Genomic DNA, 17393 nt, shown 5'->3' on the forward strand with positions numbered 1-17393 from the left:
GAACAAAACCACTCCTTGTACTGTCTCTCTGACATCACTGTCGTTAACATTTTCACCTGTTCCTTCTAGTCTTTTCTCTGTGTACACAGCTATGGTAGGCTTTATCGTCCTCAGTTTCCTGACGAGGTTCAGAGAGGTTAACTGATTTGTCCAAGGTCACACAGCCAGGACATGGGAGAGCTGGAATTTGAACCCCCACTTAGTCAAAGCAAGTTGTTAATAGATCAGCAAATATTGAGGACCTTTGCTTCGGAGCCCTGGTGGCCCTTTGTTGGGGATTCAGAGAAACCAAAGATTCAGTGGGACCAGACAGCGAAGTTCAGGAAGCAGTCAGGACGTTAAAGAAGGTTATTCTCAGAATGTTTTCGTGTGACGTTTTAAACACTGCACTTCTGCACAAGCTCTGAAGTCACCCAGACCCTGGTTCTGGTCCCAGCTCCACTGCAGACTGACTTTGGTCCTTGGGCAAGTGGCTTCAGCTCTAAGGGCCTCAGTTTCCTGATCTGTATAATGGGGATAATCAAAACCATGCTGAACCACAGCATGGTTCGGGCACTGAATGAGATTCAGGCTTGTGAAGTGCCTAGTCTGGGACACAAACAGGCATGCCTAGTAAATGGCAGCTCTTTCGTCTTGCTATTCCTGGAAACCACAAGACGAATGACATCTTCCTGCAGTTTTACTTGAGAACATTTTGGCAAAAGTTATTTAACTTACATAGAAATGAAAATCAATGCGCTTTGTAACTTTAAAGTAAAACAAACATCTGTAAATGATGGAATAGAATGCAAAATCTGCAGAAATATTTGAGCTAAAACAAGATTTGAACTACACCTTGTTTCGGTGGTTGCCTAGACTCTGCCTCTCACTCCCGGGGGCAGGGGCACTGGCCTTCTCCCTTCAGGGGGTCTGGGGAGGGCACCTTTGGGGAGCCCTTGGACTCTTAAACCACATGGCCCTGCTCCAGGGACCAAGCAACAATTTCACCTACCTGTGAACTTGTCAGAGTGAACATTTTTTTTTTTTTTTTTTTTTTTTTTGCGGTATGCGGGCCTCTCACTGCTGTGGCCTCGCCCGCTGCGGAGCACAGGCTCCGGACGCGCAGGCTCAGCGGCCATGGCTCTCGGGCCCAGCCGCTCTGCGGCATGTGGGATCCTCCCAGGCCGGGGCACGAACCCGTGTCCCCTGCATCGGCAGGCGGACTCTCAACCACTGCGCCACCAGGGAAGCCCTTTTTTTTTTTTTTTTTTAATTTACTTTTGGCCACGTTGGGTCTTCGTTGCTGTGCGCGGGTTTTCTCTAGTTGCGGCGAGCGGGGGCTATTCTTCATTGCGGTGCACGGGCTTCTCATTGCAGTGGCTTCTCTTGTTGTGGAGCATAGGCTCTAGGCGCATGGGCTTCGGTAGTTGCAGCACGCGGACTCAGTAGTTGCGGCTCGTGGGCTCTGGAGCGCAGGCTCAGTAGTTGTGACACACTGGCTTAGTTGTTCCGTGGCATGTGGGATCTTCCCAGACCAGGGCTTGAAAATGTGTCCCCTGCATTGGCAGGTGGATTCTTAACCACTGTGCCACCGGGGAAGCCCCAAAGTGAACATTCTTACCCCATTTGTCAGATGAGAAAACTGAGGCTTGGAGTGGGAAATGAATCACAAAGATTCAAGCTCTGTTTGGTAAATCTGAAAGCGAGAAGGGTCACAGCATCCAGGAGAAAAATGGAGCTCAGGGGCCTGGCTCTCCAGTGGAGGTACCGCCAAGGGGCACTTGGATGGGCAGGAGCCGCTGCTCCCCAAGTCTCATGCACCCCAGTGCCTGGCCCGCAGCAGGTGCTCGGCGAGGGCTTGCCATGGCTTAGGGGTGCTTGGTGTGCGGCCCCCTTCTTGGGGATGACCATCACCAGGCTAAAGCCTTCTTGAGTTTGGGCTCCAGAGTCAGATGGACCTGAGCTCCCACCTCCAATCCTCTGCCACTGACCCTGTGACCTGGGACGAGTGCCTTTGCCTCTCAGTGAAGCCTCAGTTTCTTCATCAGTGAAGTGGGCTGTTGGGGACCCCCTACCTCTCAGCAGAAGGGCTGATGCAGCCCAAAAGCTCAGCCAATGGAGTCGTCTGGGGCTCAGGGAGGAACCTGAGGGGCCAAGTGGGATACAGGAGATTTGAGCTGGGAATTGAGTGGCTCTGAGCAGCTTTTCACATCCGTGTTCCCTTGAGGGCTTGGCTCCTTTCTGTGTCCTGGAAAGTTTCCTAACTTAGCACGGGTCCCACAGCCTGATGCCACCAGCCACTTGTCCCGCTGCTGCCCCAGTGGCGGTGAGACCCCTGCCATTTAATTCTAATGCCGTAACTGTCATCATGATAGCCCATCTCTCCATGTGGAGCACTTGTCACATGCTGGGCTCAACGCTTTCAACCTCCTCTTGTTGGCTCTGACGGCAGCCCTGTGATGGAGGAGGAAACCATGGCTCAGAGAGGGGAGTGCATTGACCGGGGTCACACAGCGACCACTTGGTGGGTGGACCCTTCTCTGCAAAGGCCAATGGCGGGAGAGAGCCCAGGTTCTTTGGGCCACGGTCAGGTCCACCAGGCCTGAGCTCAGGGTGGCGAAGAGCAAGCCCCGTGAGCGGGGGGCTCAGCTGGCCCAGTCCCAGCCCGAACCCACCCTCTGTGGTCAGGAATCCACCATCCACTCCAGGTTCCTGAAGTCAGGCCTTACGGGCCTGAAGCTCCCCCCAGACCCCCAGGGGGCTCTTCTGCAGATGAAATAGCCCCAGAACTGCTCAGCCATCCTCCTGCCACCCCAGCACCCTGGCCCCTCTTAGTGCGGGGGCTGGGGGCACCGGGAGGGTGTAAGGAGCGAGGCCCGGGAGGCGGTCAGAGCCTGGTCAGCTGGGTGATCGTGGACACGGTTCCCTCTGTACCCCGGGACGCTGGGCGCTTTGCGAGGGTCTCCGGAATCTTGTGTATGAAGGGCTGGGTGCAGGGCTGGCAGCTGTAGTGGTGGCTCACAGGTCCGGTCCTTACCTACCCGTGGATGGCAGTCTGGTGTCCTGGGTCCTGGCGGGCGAGCCTGCACAGAAGGGTGCAGGGTGAGCGAGGCAGGCGGGGCCCCTACCAGCCGGTGCTCAGCCAACGAGGGTGGAAATAGTGAGCCAGGGAGGCTGGGCCACTGCCACCCCAAGGGGAGGGCTGTAGGGTTTGGGGCTCTGGGCACCTCGCTTCTTCTGGGTCAGGGCGAGGGGCTCCTGCAGCGCCCAGCACAGCCCAGACTGCCCGGGATTCTGGGCAGGAGGCCAGGCCTCCTTTCTGATGAAACTCAGGCCGGTCCTGGGGCCCAGCTCCCCTGCAGCTGGGCATTTATGGAGAGCAGGCATGGGGCGGGGTGGAGGGCGCTGGGTCCGCTCTCTTCCCTCCCCGACAGAGGCGCGGGATGCTCATCACAGCGACAGTGACCGTGGCACTCGGGCTCCCGTGCGTGTTACCATGTTACACCTGGTCTGCGGCAGCTCTGCTGGAGGACTCCGCTTTACACATGAGCCTGCCAGCCCCCCGTCCAAGGTCACCTGTCGCGTTAGTGCATCTGGGACCCAGCCCAGGTTATCTGGCCCAGGGCGGGTGCCCACCCTCCAGTCTCCATACCGCCCCTCATGGTGTCCATGGGCTGCTCCCTGGGCTCGGGGCCTGTGGGTCTCCATCGTCATTGACTTGCTGCCTGCAGGTCGCTTCGTGGGAGCCTGGAAGTCTCAGGAGCCTCCAGAGAGGGGAAGCAGCATGGCCACAGCAGGCAGCCCGAAGTCCCCCTGCCCCTCCCAGGGGCACCAGTGCATTTCCACAGGCTGCTGGAAGCTGCTCCAACAGTGCTGGCTGACCTCAGGGGCTGTGGTCCACGGGTCTGTTACAGGTCGGGGTGGGGAGTGATTTGGGGCTGGGGAGCTTGTGGCTCCCGGGGGATTAGAGAGGGCAGCTCTCCTCTCAACCAGCCCTCGGTGTGGCAGGCCCCTGTGGGTGGGAAACCCCACGGGCATTCAGTGCTCTTTTCTGCCCTCCCTGGTGCAGCCCTTCGCACTGGCACAGCCGGGTAGCGTCGCTGAGAGTGGCGGGAGGAGTCCTCTCCCCCTTCGGGGACAGGGCCGCTGAGGCCCAGACCAGGGAAGTGACGGGTCACGGAGGAGGGCGGCGGCAGACCCCTGGAATCCACGTCCCACAAGACCACCATGCTCTGCCATCTTTGCTACAGACAGCTGCCCCTCCTTGGGGATGCTGGGGTCACTGCCCCTGGAGTGGGGGAGTCAGGCTGCTGTGGGGCAGGGGGCTGCATCCTGGCCCACCAGCATGTTCTCTCCCTTTTCTGAAGAAGCTTTGCTGGGGGGGAGGGACATGACCAAATTAGGGATGCTGGCGGCTGCTGGGTGGGGACCAGATGGGAGGGAGGAATGGAGGTGGGAGGCTGAGAAGAGGCTGGCACAGCCCTGGGCTGGGGTGGGGGACTCCAGGCCGGCCCTGGACAGTGTTCTCGTGCTCTTCAGGGAGCCTGGATGGGTGGGACTGCCGGTAGGGCACAGAATGGGGATCCAGGAGGGGAGTTCCGGTCTGGGATGGGGGTCCCTTTGGGCCACTTGGAGCATGAGGGGTCCCTGGGCTGTCAAGAGGAGCCAGAAGCCTGGAGGGAGGGGTGCAGGGTGCACATGCCGCCCCCCAGAGAGCACGTGAGGAGGCCACGGAGGCAGGGACTTGGAGAACCCCAATACTTGGAGGCTGAGCAAAGACGGAGAGGCCTAGGGCCTGGGGAGGAGCTGTCTGAGTGGGGCTGCACTTCTGGAAGGTGTACAGTCAGTGATGTCAGGACTGATGGGAGGGTGGGATTCAGTGACAAGGGGATGCTGGCGGCCAGGTCCCAACAGCCCCCAGTTCTCTTTTTGTGTGAATCAAACCGGAGGCCCCTTTGCTGATGGTTTTCCTGCAGTGGGGGTGGCGGAGGCACGGCCGACACGCAGCCTTTGCCCCTGGAGATGGAAAGGGCCGGCAGGACAGCGGCTGGGGAGGGGGGCAAGGGCTCGCACGCAGGGTGCCCTCCACCGCTCCTGCTGCCGCCAGCGCCTCTGTGGGCCGCAGCCCCTGCTTTCTGTGCCCACCGTGTTTGAGCTGAGCTTCAATCAGGAGAGAGGTATTTTGCTTTAGGGAAATCAAAATCAGACTCAACATTTATCCTGGGCTCCAGGGACCGGCTCTCGTGTTCGCTCCTGGCAGACAAGAGCTGCGGGGAAAGGAGGGCGGCACGGGAACGCGGCTCTGTGGGTGGAGGGGAGCAGGGGGCCCTGGGGACACCCCTGCCACAGCAGGGGTGGGTGAAGGCTGGGCCGGGGGCAGGGGCTGGGCCCCCCTCTCCACGCTGAGCCCCCAGAAGGCTCCCTCCCGCTCTGCTGCCCCCAGCTCTCTGGGGAAGTCAGCAGGAGGGGAGTAGAGCTCAGCCCCCTGCTAAGCTGGGAATTTTCTATCCACCTCTCAAGAAACCCTCCCGGTGACTCTGCCAGGTCGGAGCTTGTACCCCATCCTTCAGATGAGGACTCTGAGGTTCAGAGAGGTTAAGTAACTTGTTTGGAGCAACCCAGCCTACAAGTGATCAAGACAGGTCTTAAATACTGATTTCCTAATGAGCCTGGGCACCCCAGTCCTGGAGGCGAGCTGGAGAGAGGCAGCTTGTTTTTAAAATTGGCCGAAGCCAGTTGTAATTGTGAAGGTAAACATGTTGTGAGAAACATGTTTCAGGATGTGTTCCCAATCCAGCCAAGTGGCTTGGTGTTGATGTGGGAATCAACAGGACACTGGGCTGGGCTCTGAGGGTGATGCTAGGAGAAGCGCCTTGACCCCTGGGGGCTTAGCGTCCAGCTGGGAAGGTGAGGGGGAAAAAAGGGCTTCTACTGAGCGCTCGCTGGGTGCCAGACATCACACCAAGCGCTTCAAGTCCATCCTCCTCCTCTAAGAGACAGTCTGTTTGTCCCATTTTACAGATGAACAAACCAAGGCTCAGAGGTGTGGGGTCATTCACCCAAGACCGCACAACCAGAGCCCTCCCTGTGGCCCACCCTACTTTACCGATGTCCTGTTACCCCCTTTCCCCAGCTTGGCCCCGGCAGGCAGTGCCCCGTCTGATCCTCTGTTGTACACTTGATGAGAAGACAGACTACATGTAAAACAGTGAGTCCCACATATGAGAGGAGTTCCCAAACGGGGCTTGGGAGGGCTTCCTAGAAAAGGGACATCCCAGCTGGGACTTGAAATGTGTGTAGGGCTTACAGGTAGCAGAGGTGAGGGCATGTGTTCTGGGCAGAAGGAACAGAGGTACAAAGGGCTAGAGGTGGGACCAGTTAGAGGAGCTTGAGGGGGTCACAGGGTTGGGGGAAGGCGGGAGAGCAGGGGCCAGTAGCGCTGAAAATGACCTTCATTCGTGCTGGGCCTGGACCCACCGAGTGCTTGGTGGATGCTTGTTAATTGCACACTCGCATGTCGGCTCTGGGAGATGGAGCGATGGGACCAAGCTGGGAGCCTGAGCCTGTCGCTCTAGTATCTGGGTGGAGGGCGGAAGCAGAGGGACCCCAGAAAGGTCCCTCAGCCCCCTCCTCCCTCCTAGTGCCTGTGGTGGTCGGAGCTGCTAGGGGTGTGCCCCTGGGCAGGACCCTTGGCCCTTCCGGTGCTGTGAGGGGGGCACACAGGTGGTGGGCGGATGAGGACAAGCATTTCCCCCCAACTTTTTATTTTGAAAGATCAAGAGCAACACAAGTGCAGTGAGCACCTGTGTGTCCACATCTAGATTCACCAACTGTCAGCATTTTGCCACATTTGCTTCCTGTCTCTTTCTAAATGTGTGTGTGTGTATTTCTGAACCTTTCCCAAGAGGCTGCAGGCATCCTGGTCGTCGCCCCTGAGTGCTTCAGGGCACATCCCAAGGAAAAGGACATCCTCCCACATAACCTCCCTGCCGTTCCTGCTCCTAAATAAACCAACAGTGAGTCCGTCAGGGCATCCAACTGCCCGCCTGTAGGCAGCTTCCCCCAGCAGCCCCGTCGTAGCTGGTCTTTAACTCCAGATCCAGGACCCAATCCAGGCATTGCGAGTTGCATTTGATGGCCTTGTCTCTTCAGGTCTTTTTTCTGGAACAATCCCCTGCCTTTTTTACCTTTCGCACCCTGACTTATAAAAGTATCCTGGCCACTTGTCTTATGGAATGTCCCCCATTCTGCATTTGCCTGGTTATATCCTCATGATTAGACTCGGGGGGCTGGGGTTTGGATGCAGGACTGCCTGACCTTTGGGGAGGGGCTGGGGGCAGGTGACCAGCCCCCCTGAGACCTGCCTGCTGCCTGCCCCCCCTCCAAGACCCTCCCAGATCCTCCAGGGCTCCGGGCAGTCAAGCAGTGGTAGCTGCTGGGCCTGGGACGGTGCCAGGGGATACCTGTTTCCTAAAGGTTAATTCGCTTAAAGCACGGGGCAGGGCCTGTCTGCCCCTCCCCAGCTCACAGCTTGGCTGCCTGCTGACCACACAGTGTCCTGTGATGGGACCATTCTAATGGGGCAGGGGACAGCCAAACATGTCTGCATCCTAGGAGCTTGTTGGGTGCAGGGGCTGGTGAGGGGCACAGGGGAGCCTGGAGGCTGAGAGGCCCTGGGGGGAGGCTGCTGGGGGACGGGGCGTGGGTGTGTGGTCAGGAGAGGGTTGGGACTTCTGAGCTGGGGGATTCCAGGGCAGCCTTCTCTGACCCTGGGAGGCCTCCCCTAAAGTCAGCAGTGGACCAGCCGCCTGAGCCCTTGCTACCCAGCTCCTGCCGTTTATATCACATGACGCCAAGGTCATACAAGGTCATGCAGCTCCTTGGCTTACTCAAGGTGGGTGGGGGGGGGCATCAACTTGGACATCCATCCTGGGTTCTGGAGGCACAGTCCTGGCCCCTGGCTCCACCCAGTCACCTTGGGTGACTTCGGGCAAGTAAGCAGACCTGCCTGAGCCTCAGTCTCCTCATTGGGAAAATGGGGTCACACCTACCTGTGGGAGTCTTATGCCCGTGAAGAGCACCAAGCACTTTAATCTTCACAGCAAGCCCATTTGACAGATGAGGAAACTGAGGCTCAGAGAAGGGAAGTACTTAGCCCAAGGACACACAGCTAGGAAGCTGTGGTGCTAGGTTTAAACTCAGGCCGTCCAGTCTGGCTCCAGAGTATAAGCCTCTAAGCTCCCAGCTGTGCTATGGTGGGACTCCTGTGTCTCCAGCTTGGGTTTTTAAGCATCAGCCCCTCAGCCCCTGCTGCCCTTCACTGCCAGGTGTTGGTGGCAGGTGTAGGGCAGCCCACCCTGAGTTAGACCATGGACACTTCCCTCTCCACCCCGCTGCTGGACTCCCTTCCCACCCGCTACCCTCTGCCAAAACTCTCTTGGAAAATTGCATTTTTTTACACCAGGTCTGGCTGTTCCCAGTAACCTACAGCTCTCACTGTTGCCTCGCTCTTTTTGTCAGCATCCTGCTTATGGACGGGGCTCTTCCTTAGCCTCTGATTGGGCTCGTGGGAGGAGAGCACCGACGAGCTTGCAGATGGCTGAGACACAGACCTGAGCTCAGACCCTCGCACTACCACTTCACGTCCTGCCCACTTTGTAACTTAGTTTCCCCATTTGCAGCCAGGGCAGAGTCACAGCTTCCGTGGGAGCACTGTCAGGGCAGCTGAGTCGAAGCACAGAGGCCCGCCCTGGTACAGATCGAGGCTCGCAGTGGGCACTCAGGACTTGGCAGCTGTTACGAGCTTGCTTTGAACAGTTTTTGAAAAGTGGCCTCAAGTGTGATCAGGCACAAATGGTGAGGTGGACCCCCTTGGGCCTCCCTCCTCACTTCTCTGGGAAGGGATGCCAGTTCCTTTATTCACCTGACCTGCACCCAACACCCACCTTCCTGTCCATTCGTTCTTTCATTCATTCATTCATTCTACAGGCCTGTATTGAGCACATCCGAGTGCCAGGCCCTGTGCTGGGGATTCAGGAGTTTTCACACCTGTTCTGATTGAATTCCCAGGACAGCTCGTGTGGCAGGTACTATAACAATCATTCCCACTTTACAAACGAGGAAACTGAGGCATGGGGAGCTGGAGGTGCTCTCTCAGTCACTCCCCGCCCCCTCTGCCCCGAGAATGAGTGAGGCCTTAGAGGTGGTTAGATATTCTTGTTCAGTGATTTGAGCGAAATGACTGGTTTTGTTCCAACCTGAACCGATTCAGTACTTTTCATAAAAAATCATTTTGCCGTTTGTTTCCTGATTCAATAAAGAATGACTGTTTGGGCTTGGCTGGAGGCTCAACTACTTTATACGGCTCATTCTAGCTTTTGGTGCACCGTTCTGTTCTCGTCTTGCCTATAGAAAGAACCCGGGACTGATGGCTCTGAGGGGCAGGAGGGATGGGTGGAGGAGGGGAAGGTGCTGGGTGCTGCCAGGGCCGAGGAGGGGGCTCAGCCTTTCTGCCCTGGCCCCCCGTGTGCAGGCAGGGCAGCTGAGAGCCTGGGGAAGCCAGTGACTTCTGTGACCATCCTGTCCCCAGGGATGCGAGACGGGGAAGAATTATGTCCTGCCTGCCCAGCCCAGGACTGCAGGGAGAGGCCAGCCTCTGCCCGCAAGAGGCTGATCTCGGCCATCCTCCAGGCAGTGCGGTGGGCATCTGGAGGGGATGGGCCAGTGTTGTCCGCTGGGGGGTTAGACACAGAGCTCCTGACTGGGACTATTCACCGGGTGGGGTGGGAGTTGCAGACGCCTTCTTGTTCAGAGCTGGCTGGTGTCCAGACTTGGGTAGACTGGCTGTGGGCCGGGGTGGGGAGGGCAGGAAGGAGGCTCCCCTGTGTCTGTCTGTCCCCTAGGACACCTTCCTGAGCTAAAAGGCCACTTTTCTGTTTTCTTTTGCAGTTACCGAGAAGGAGGTCCAGCAGTGGTGAGTAGCTGCTTTTCCCCAAACTGTTGGGTGGGAGAGGGTGTGTTGGCTTTGTGTTGATGAGACGGCAGTCCAGCTGCCCAGGACAGCGGCAGTGGAGGACCCTCTGAGAGCGGCTTATCTACAAACCAGTCCAGGCAGCCTTTGTTCAGATTCCTTTGTTCACAGGAGACTGACATAGATCCAGTTGAACTGGGATGGGGGTGGGGTGGTGGTGACTCCTTGCCTTGTGTGGCATCTCTAAGGACCACCAGTGTTAATTTCAGACTCTGCTCATCCAAGGGAGGGTTTTGGACCAGAAACAAGTCAGGAGACTGGATCCCAGGCCCAGCTTTGTCCCTAAATTGTCCCGTGGCCTTGAGAAGTCTCTTCTCTAGAGTTCAGCCACCCTGTCTATAAAGTGATTGCTTAGAGTGGATCAAGGATGGCAGATAGGTTTCTTTTTGGATGCCAGCTCTAATCAATCCATAGTAGCTGCCTGGAGTGCTGTGTTAAGAAGGATTCTGAGGCTGTATATCATGGAGCAAACGGAAAGTATAGCATCATTAATGCCTGGAAGGTCTGGAATGGATTAGTTATGCCTGCCCCGGGGCAGAGAGGGGAGAGTGGTATACTGTCTGTCATTGTGGAATGTGGAGCAGACAGGGGAGACTCACACATGGTAAGGTGAACCTGAGTTGGGAGTAGGTGAGCGAGGAGGCAAGCTTGGAGACCTTCCAGAAAGTTTGGTGGCTTAGAAATGGACTCTGCTCCTACCTCTTCCTATCCAAGTGACCTCAAGTGATCCAACCCCCCCTCAGCCTCCGTTTCCCCACGTGTGTGACAGGAATGATGAGACATCAGGGCGACATTCCCTGTAAAGGTCCCAAGAGATGACAGCCTTGGCAGTGGTCTTCCGTCGACTGTTCAGATGGGGAGCTGAGGCCTACAGATGTGCCCTCCCTCACAGCAGGCCGCAGCAGGGCCCAGGCCACGAGACGTCTGGTGGAGCCCTGCTGGGGGCAGGGCCAGGCTCCCCAGGGGCCACTGCTTATACCTCCCTGTCCTTGAGTCCAGGTGGCAGAGAGGGAGAGTTGTGGCTGCCCTGCTTGGCTCTGCTGACCCCTTGCTGGAGACCCCGGCTAGGTGGGCAGGACCTGGGTGGTGAGCTGGCTGTGCCCCACAGGGGGAGTGGATGCAAAGGGAGCAGCTGCTACTCCCTTCTTCCTCCCCCACATCCTGGGACCCAACAGGTGGGCCTGACCTGCCTCTGACCTCATTTTCCACTTCCGCACTTCCCCAGGTGAGCGTTCCAGAAATACTGCTGCTTCTAGGTTTTTTTTTTTTTGGCTGCGTTGGGTCGTCGTTGCTGTGCGCAGGCTTTCTCTAGTTGCGGCGAGTGGGGGCTAATCTTCGTTGCCGTGCACGGGCTTCTCATTGTGGTGGCTTCTCTTTGTTGTGGAGCACAGGCGCTAGGCACGCGGGTTTCAGTCGTTGCAGCACGCAGGCTCAGTAGTTGTGGCTCACGGGCTCTAGAGCGCAGGCTCAGTAGTTGTGGCATACGGGCTTGGTTGTTCCGTGGCATGTGGGATCTTCCTGGACCAGGGATCAGACCCGTGTCCCCTGTGTTGGCAGGCAGATTCTTAACCACTGTGCCACCAAGGAAGTCCCTGTTTCTAGGTCTTTATCTGTGAGGCTCTCCCTCCTGGATTGCCCTACCCGGCCTTCCCGAGCCTTTGTCGCTCACTTTTCCCACCCTTCCTTTCGGGGCCATCTAAACTCCACTCTCCCAAGGCTTACCTAAGTCACCTCCTCCAGGAAGCCTTCCTGGATTCCTCGTCTGTACATAATCCCCCTCCTTCCCACATGGCAGCCAGAGGGGTCTTTGTTGAGCAAATATTTAACGATGCCAGGCTTCTGCTTAAACTCTCCCTGGACTCAGGTGAAGTCTGCACCTCTGGCATGGTCACGTGGTTACGAGGTCCAGCTCGGGCCAGCCTTGCTGTGCCGACCCCTCTGGCTGCCGTTTCCTCCTCTCCTCTGCCCTCTGCCCTCTGGCCTGCCCAAATTGCTATCTGTTCCCGAATTCACCTTACTTTCTGGGGCTTCCTGACCTTTGCCTGGGCTGTTCCCCCTTCTGGGAACACCCCTCCTCCTCTTTGCTTGGCCACCACCTCCTCACCCTCAGGCCTCCTTCCCTGAAACCTCCTGAGCCCCCAGCTTGAGTCAGGGGCCTCCTCTGACCTCCCACAGCCCAGTGTCACAGCTGGGGACACACCAGGCACAAACAGGACACACCTGGGACAAACAGCAGTTACAGGTCTGCGTCCCCCTCCGCCTCCCCTCCTGGCCTTGAGGCCGGCTCTGCCCTGTTCACTGCTGTGTCCCCAGGGCCTGGCCACAGCAGGTGCTCAGCACCCATCTGTCGCCCCGAGGTGCTTCACGTACACATTGTCATCGACTCCTGGGCGCTGTCCCGGGGGCTGCCATGGTTTATCATCTCCATGGCGATGGGAGAACTAAGCTGAGGCTCAGAGAAGGTCAGAGCAGGGACGAGGACGAGGTCCGTCCTTGCGAGGCGGCAGATGCCTCCCCAGTGCTGCTGGGTGCTGGGTGCGCTCTCAGATGTGGCCTTGTTCATTTTGTCCTCGTAGTCACCCAGAGCGGGGTCCCACCATGGCATTCCCTAGACGAGGCTCCCGAGCCCCAGGAGGTGCAGGGCACACCTGAGCCCTGGCATCCTCCCCCGCTCCCCTGGGTCGTCCCCAGGAGAGACAGGAGGCAAAGTGGCCGGAAGGGATCCGGAGCCAGGGCTTGAGCTGAGCAACCTTGGACAAGTTACTGGACTGCTCGGTGCCTCAGTTTCCCCATCTGGAAAGTGAGGGTAATAATCGTCAAGCTTTATAGGAATACTGTGAAGAATAAATGAGCTAATTCCTACACAGCGTCTGGAACAGAGCCTAGTAATAGGTTCTCTGTTTTGTTAATAATGCTAATACTACTAATAACACTGATCAGTATAACCATGGAGGGATCCTGAGATTGAGGGTCCTCTCCTCACTATGTAGATGGGGAAACTGAATCCCAAACAGGTGGAGGGATTTTTGTTCCTTCATCAAGCTGACATCTGAGCTATGACCTGGACAACAGGACTCAACCACAGAACAGCGTTCCAGGTGCAGGGAACGGCAAGGACAGAGGCTCAGCAGTGGGAAGGGGCTTGGTGTGTTTGAAGAACAACAGGGAGGCCAAGGAGGCCGGCCTGGAGGGGACAGTAGAAGCTTCTACAACAAAACCAGGGCCCTTGTGATGCCCAGTCCTTGCTGTAGGGGAACTCTCTCTAAAGAGCTTATAAAGAAAAAAGTAGATCTTTTCTCTGCCACAAAGTTCCATGGACCTCAAGTAAATGCCCTTTGATTCATTTTGGTGGTGCCTTTCTCTAACCCTCCTGGGTCAGCCCACCACCCACCTCACTGTTGTATCCTAGAATGGTTATAACCCACAGGGTGAAGGTAGACTAGGGATGGTTAAACAGCGACACTCATACCACCACTCTCCCCACCTGTGTCCACAGCAGACATCAGTAATGGATCACAGATTATGGCACTCTGGATCAGTCTCCTCCAGTGCTGTGGGCAGACCGTGTAATTATTCTTAGCACACGAAATGAACCAATTTGTAATCCCACGATGGGCCTACACCTCCCTGGTTCACTGGGACCATAACACAAGACTGCTGGGTTAGAGGCCAGATCCATGCAGCCCGCTATCCCCTCTGTCCTTTGCACAGGAAACAAACGGGACAATCACCTGCATCCCAAGTGCCCGGGCCCGTTTCAGAGGGACCCTTGCTCACCACGGCCTCCAGCCATGCCCTTTCATGTCCTAAACGGCCCTCTGGCACCTGATAGCTGGGGAATGCCTGCCCTTCCTTGGGAAAACTGAGGTTCCTGAGCCCAGACTACCAGGGCAGCAAACAATTTAGCACCAAACCATCTGGGGTGGGATTGGGAAATGGGAGGGAGGGGCACGCGGAGAGCAGCGGGGTCGCAATGGACAGAGTTTTCCTATCCCACCTGTGACATGTGTGGGTGGATTCAGCCAGGGCGGCTTCAGTTTCCTCCTGTGTTTCTCTCTCTCTCTTGCTTAAAGCCCTTCGTGGCTTCTTACCGCACTTAGAATAAAGACCCAGCCCCTTTGCCTGGTCCTCGGGGCTCCCCAAGGTCTCTGGCCTCACCCTCTCCCCGGCTTACCAGGCACCAGCCACACTTACTGTCCCTCAGCCATGCCACGCTCCTTCCTACCTCAGGGCCTCCATCCTTGCTGTTCCCTCTGCTGTTCCCTCTGCCCCAGATCTTGGCATCTTCGCTGCAATGTCACCTCCTGGGAGAGGTCTGCACTGACCACTGTTTCTCCAGCCTGGTACAGGATCATCTTGTTTGGTGCTGACTTTCAGTAGCTGCTCCCCAGAATAGGAACCAGACCCAGGGGTCTTCTGTGACTCTGTGACTTGTCCTGGGCCACCCAGTGAGCAGAAGCAGAGCTGGGCACGTCCCAGGTCCTCCAGGAGAGCTGAGGCCCCAGGTGGTCAGGAGCGCAGACCAGGCCACAGGGATGTGATGCCTGAGCCGGGCCAGCTGGGCGCTCACCTCATACCCGGCTTCGTGCTGGACACCCATGGTGTCATCTCTGCTGCTCCTAGCTCTGTATTTGGCAGAGACAGGAGGAGGCTGGGGCGTCGGGAGGTGGGGCCAGTGTCAGGTCCACAGCCAGCCCGAGGCCCCTGCCCACCGGATCCCTTGTTCTTGACCAAGCTCCATTCACCACAATGGAAGATCGGGAACCTCGGTGGGGACTGACTAGGAAACTGTAGCAGGTCCCAGGCCCTTAAAGGCGACCGTGAAATTGTGATCACCTGGAGGGTGAAGGGAACGCCATCCCAAGGGGGAACAGCAGGGCACAAATAGTGCCCCAACACAGTTCCTGAAGAAAGTGGAGGGAAAAGAAGATGGAGAGGAGACTGGCCAGAGGCTAGAAGTGGGTGTGCTGGGGGTGGTGGCATCATGGGTATTCTTTTTTCTCTTATATTTTCTATTTTACAAGTTGTCTGTAATGCTTTTGTTACATTTATAATAACCAAATAACCCGATGGTATTGTAACAAAAATAGTGGGCAGAAGCAGGAGGAATCCTGCAGCCGCCTCCACAGGGCCAGCTGTCAATCCTGGACCCTCCGCCGCAGTCACAGCTGTGGGTAAGGAGGCCGCCGCCAATGCCATGGGGTCAGTCCAGGAACAGCCCGTTTTACAGATGAAGAAACTGAGGCTCCGAGGGGGCTGAGACACTTGCCTGGGTCTCACAGCTGTGTGTGTGTGTGGAGTCTGGGTCCAGCTTGCTGGCCTCCATGGCCTGGGCTACGGAGGCTCAGCTCTGCTGGCTCTGGCTTTGGGAAACCCCACAGAGCTGAAGGCGGTGGAGGATGGGGGGACGCGGTGAGGAGAGAGATGGGGGAGGGGAGAGGAGCAGGGAAGAGGCCTCATCCTCATGGTTGTGTTCGAGCCCCTCCTCCAGGATCGTCTGAAGGCAGGTCTCCAGGGAGCTGGGAGGGGAATGCCAGGGGAAGGGAGGTGTTTGAAAAGATAATGGGAGAACAGTTTACCAGGGCCGCTGTGGCAGTCCCTGATTGCAGCTGGGGGTTATGCTTTATTGCTTACCCATCTATTTACTTCCCGCTTTCCACACTGCAGAGAGCGGCATCTGCCGCACTTGACCCTGGCGGGGAGGGAGGTGGGCATGGAGGGCTATGCGAGGCTTGCTTCAAGCTGGGTCCCAGAGGACGAGGCTCTGTGGGAACTGCAAGCAGTGAATTCCAGAAAGTCCTAGCAGGCTGGTGCCTTTGGGGACCCAAGGCCCTGGCGGCGTTGGGGATGCTGGGGGCCACAGAGAACGGGATGCTGAGCTGGAGTTGGACCCGTGCCTCATGGCCAGCGTGCATTCATGCATTCACTCATCACTCATTCATTCATTAATTCACTCCCTCATTGCTCCCTCATGCCTTCATTCACTCATTCATTCATTCATCTGGTCACTTATTCACTCCCTCATTCATTCAGTCACTCATTTGCTCCTCATTCATTCAGTCAGTCACTCCTTCATTCATTCACTCCCTCATTCACTCCCTTACTCCTTCATTCATTCACTCACTCCCTCATTTGCTCACTCCCTCATTCATTCTCTCACTCTTTCACTAATTCATTCATCCGCTCACTCATTCCTTCATTCATTTGTTGGTTCATTCATTCCGTAAATTTTTACTGAGCACCTATTATGTGCCAGGCCCATGGCCAGCACTGGGGGCAGCAGGGACTGGGGGAGACGAGGTGCTGGAGTCCCCTGGGGGACACAGGCTGGCGCAGTGGCGGTTAGAGGCGGGGTGGGAAGCTTACAGGGAGGAAGCCCAGCGTTGAGTTGGGAGTGTTTTATAAGTGGCATTCAGCCTTCAGTGTTTTTATGAAGTGACAGATTTCTTTTTTTTTCCCCTTTCCCTTTTAAAGAGGCTTAAGAATGCAGTTGTCAAATCTGGGACTTTTTTCTCTCGTCTTCACCCCGTCGTGGAGAGCTGGTTCCCAAGCATAGTCAACCGTGCCGAAAACCTGTGCTCTGGTGGCTGGAAACTGGGTGTGTGGAGCTCAGGAGCCGTGCCACGTCCCAGGCTCGGTTCCACAGCTTCTCCTCCCATTCGCAAAGAGAGTTGAGACCCCTGCTCTTGAACACGGTTGTGGGAGGGGTGGTCTCCATATAAATTCCTCAGAACGCTGTTTGTGCCTCACTCCCCCTCCCCGGCCTAACCTGCACCAGCGACAGTGCCAGGACTACTGCTGCTTCCACCCTTGGTCTGGAGTCAGGCAGAAGGCACTGAGGAAAGCAGGCCACGGAGGCTTCGGGCCTCGCTGGTGACTGGCCGCACACAGAGGCGGTGGCAGGGGTCCAGTTGTGGCTCCCCATTTGCTAACTGTGCAGCTCCAGTAGGTATTTACTGAGCACCTGCGGTGGGCCCTGCAGATTCGGGGTGAGCTAGAAGACGGGGTCCCTGCCCTGACGGACCCTGTGGTGCGCTCACTGGCCCAGGCATCGTACAGGCTACAGGCACAGCTGCGAGGCCCAGGCCAGGGACAGGGTGCTGTGAGTGTATCAGCCGGTGGGTGGACTGGGGTCTTGGGTGGCCAGAGCGGGCTTCTCTAGGGGAGATGCACTGAAGCCAAGAAAAAAGGTGGGAAGGAGGAGGGGAAGGAGTGGGCCGGGCAAAAGAAATGCCGTGTGAAGGCCCTGTGCCAGGAGACTTAACAGCCCCCAGCCTCAGTTTCCCCATCTGTACAATGGGCATAATAATCCTCCCCTCCTGGGCCTGTTGGGACGATTTGGTGAAATGGTGCCTGGAAATCACATAGCTCCGTGCCCGGCTCT

At 57.1% G+C, this 17393-nt stretch overlaps 1 protein-coding gene across 2 annotated transcripts in view; it reads left to right on the forward strand.

Annotated features, from left to right (window-relative positions):
• Window positions 1–17393, forward strand: part of NCS1 (neuronal calcium sensor 1) — a 60933-nt gene that overhangs the window by 14173 nt on the left and 29367 nt on the right. For both annotated transcript variants that reach the window (XM_022578451.3, XM_089913869.1), the window contains exon 2: window positions 9928–9952. In XM_022578451.3, coding sequence (XP_022434159.1) covers window positions 9928–9952 — 25 coding nt within the window. The remainder of the gene's footprint in view (window positions 1–9927; window positions 9953–17393) is intronic.

Source organism: Delphinapterus leucas, chromosome 6 (genome assembly GCF_059928025.1).
Source record: "Delphinapterus leucas isolate spDelLeu-1000000601 "Yukka" chromosome 6, BTC_Dleu_Yukka2, whole genome shotgun sequence".
Taxonomy (NCBI): domain Eukaryota; kingdom Metazoa; phylum Chordata; class Mammalia; order Artiodactyla; family Monodontidae; genus Delphinapterus; species Delphinapterus leucas.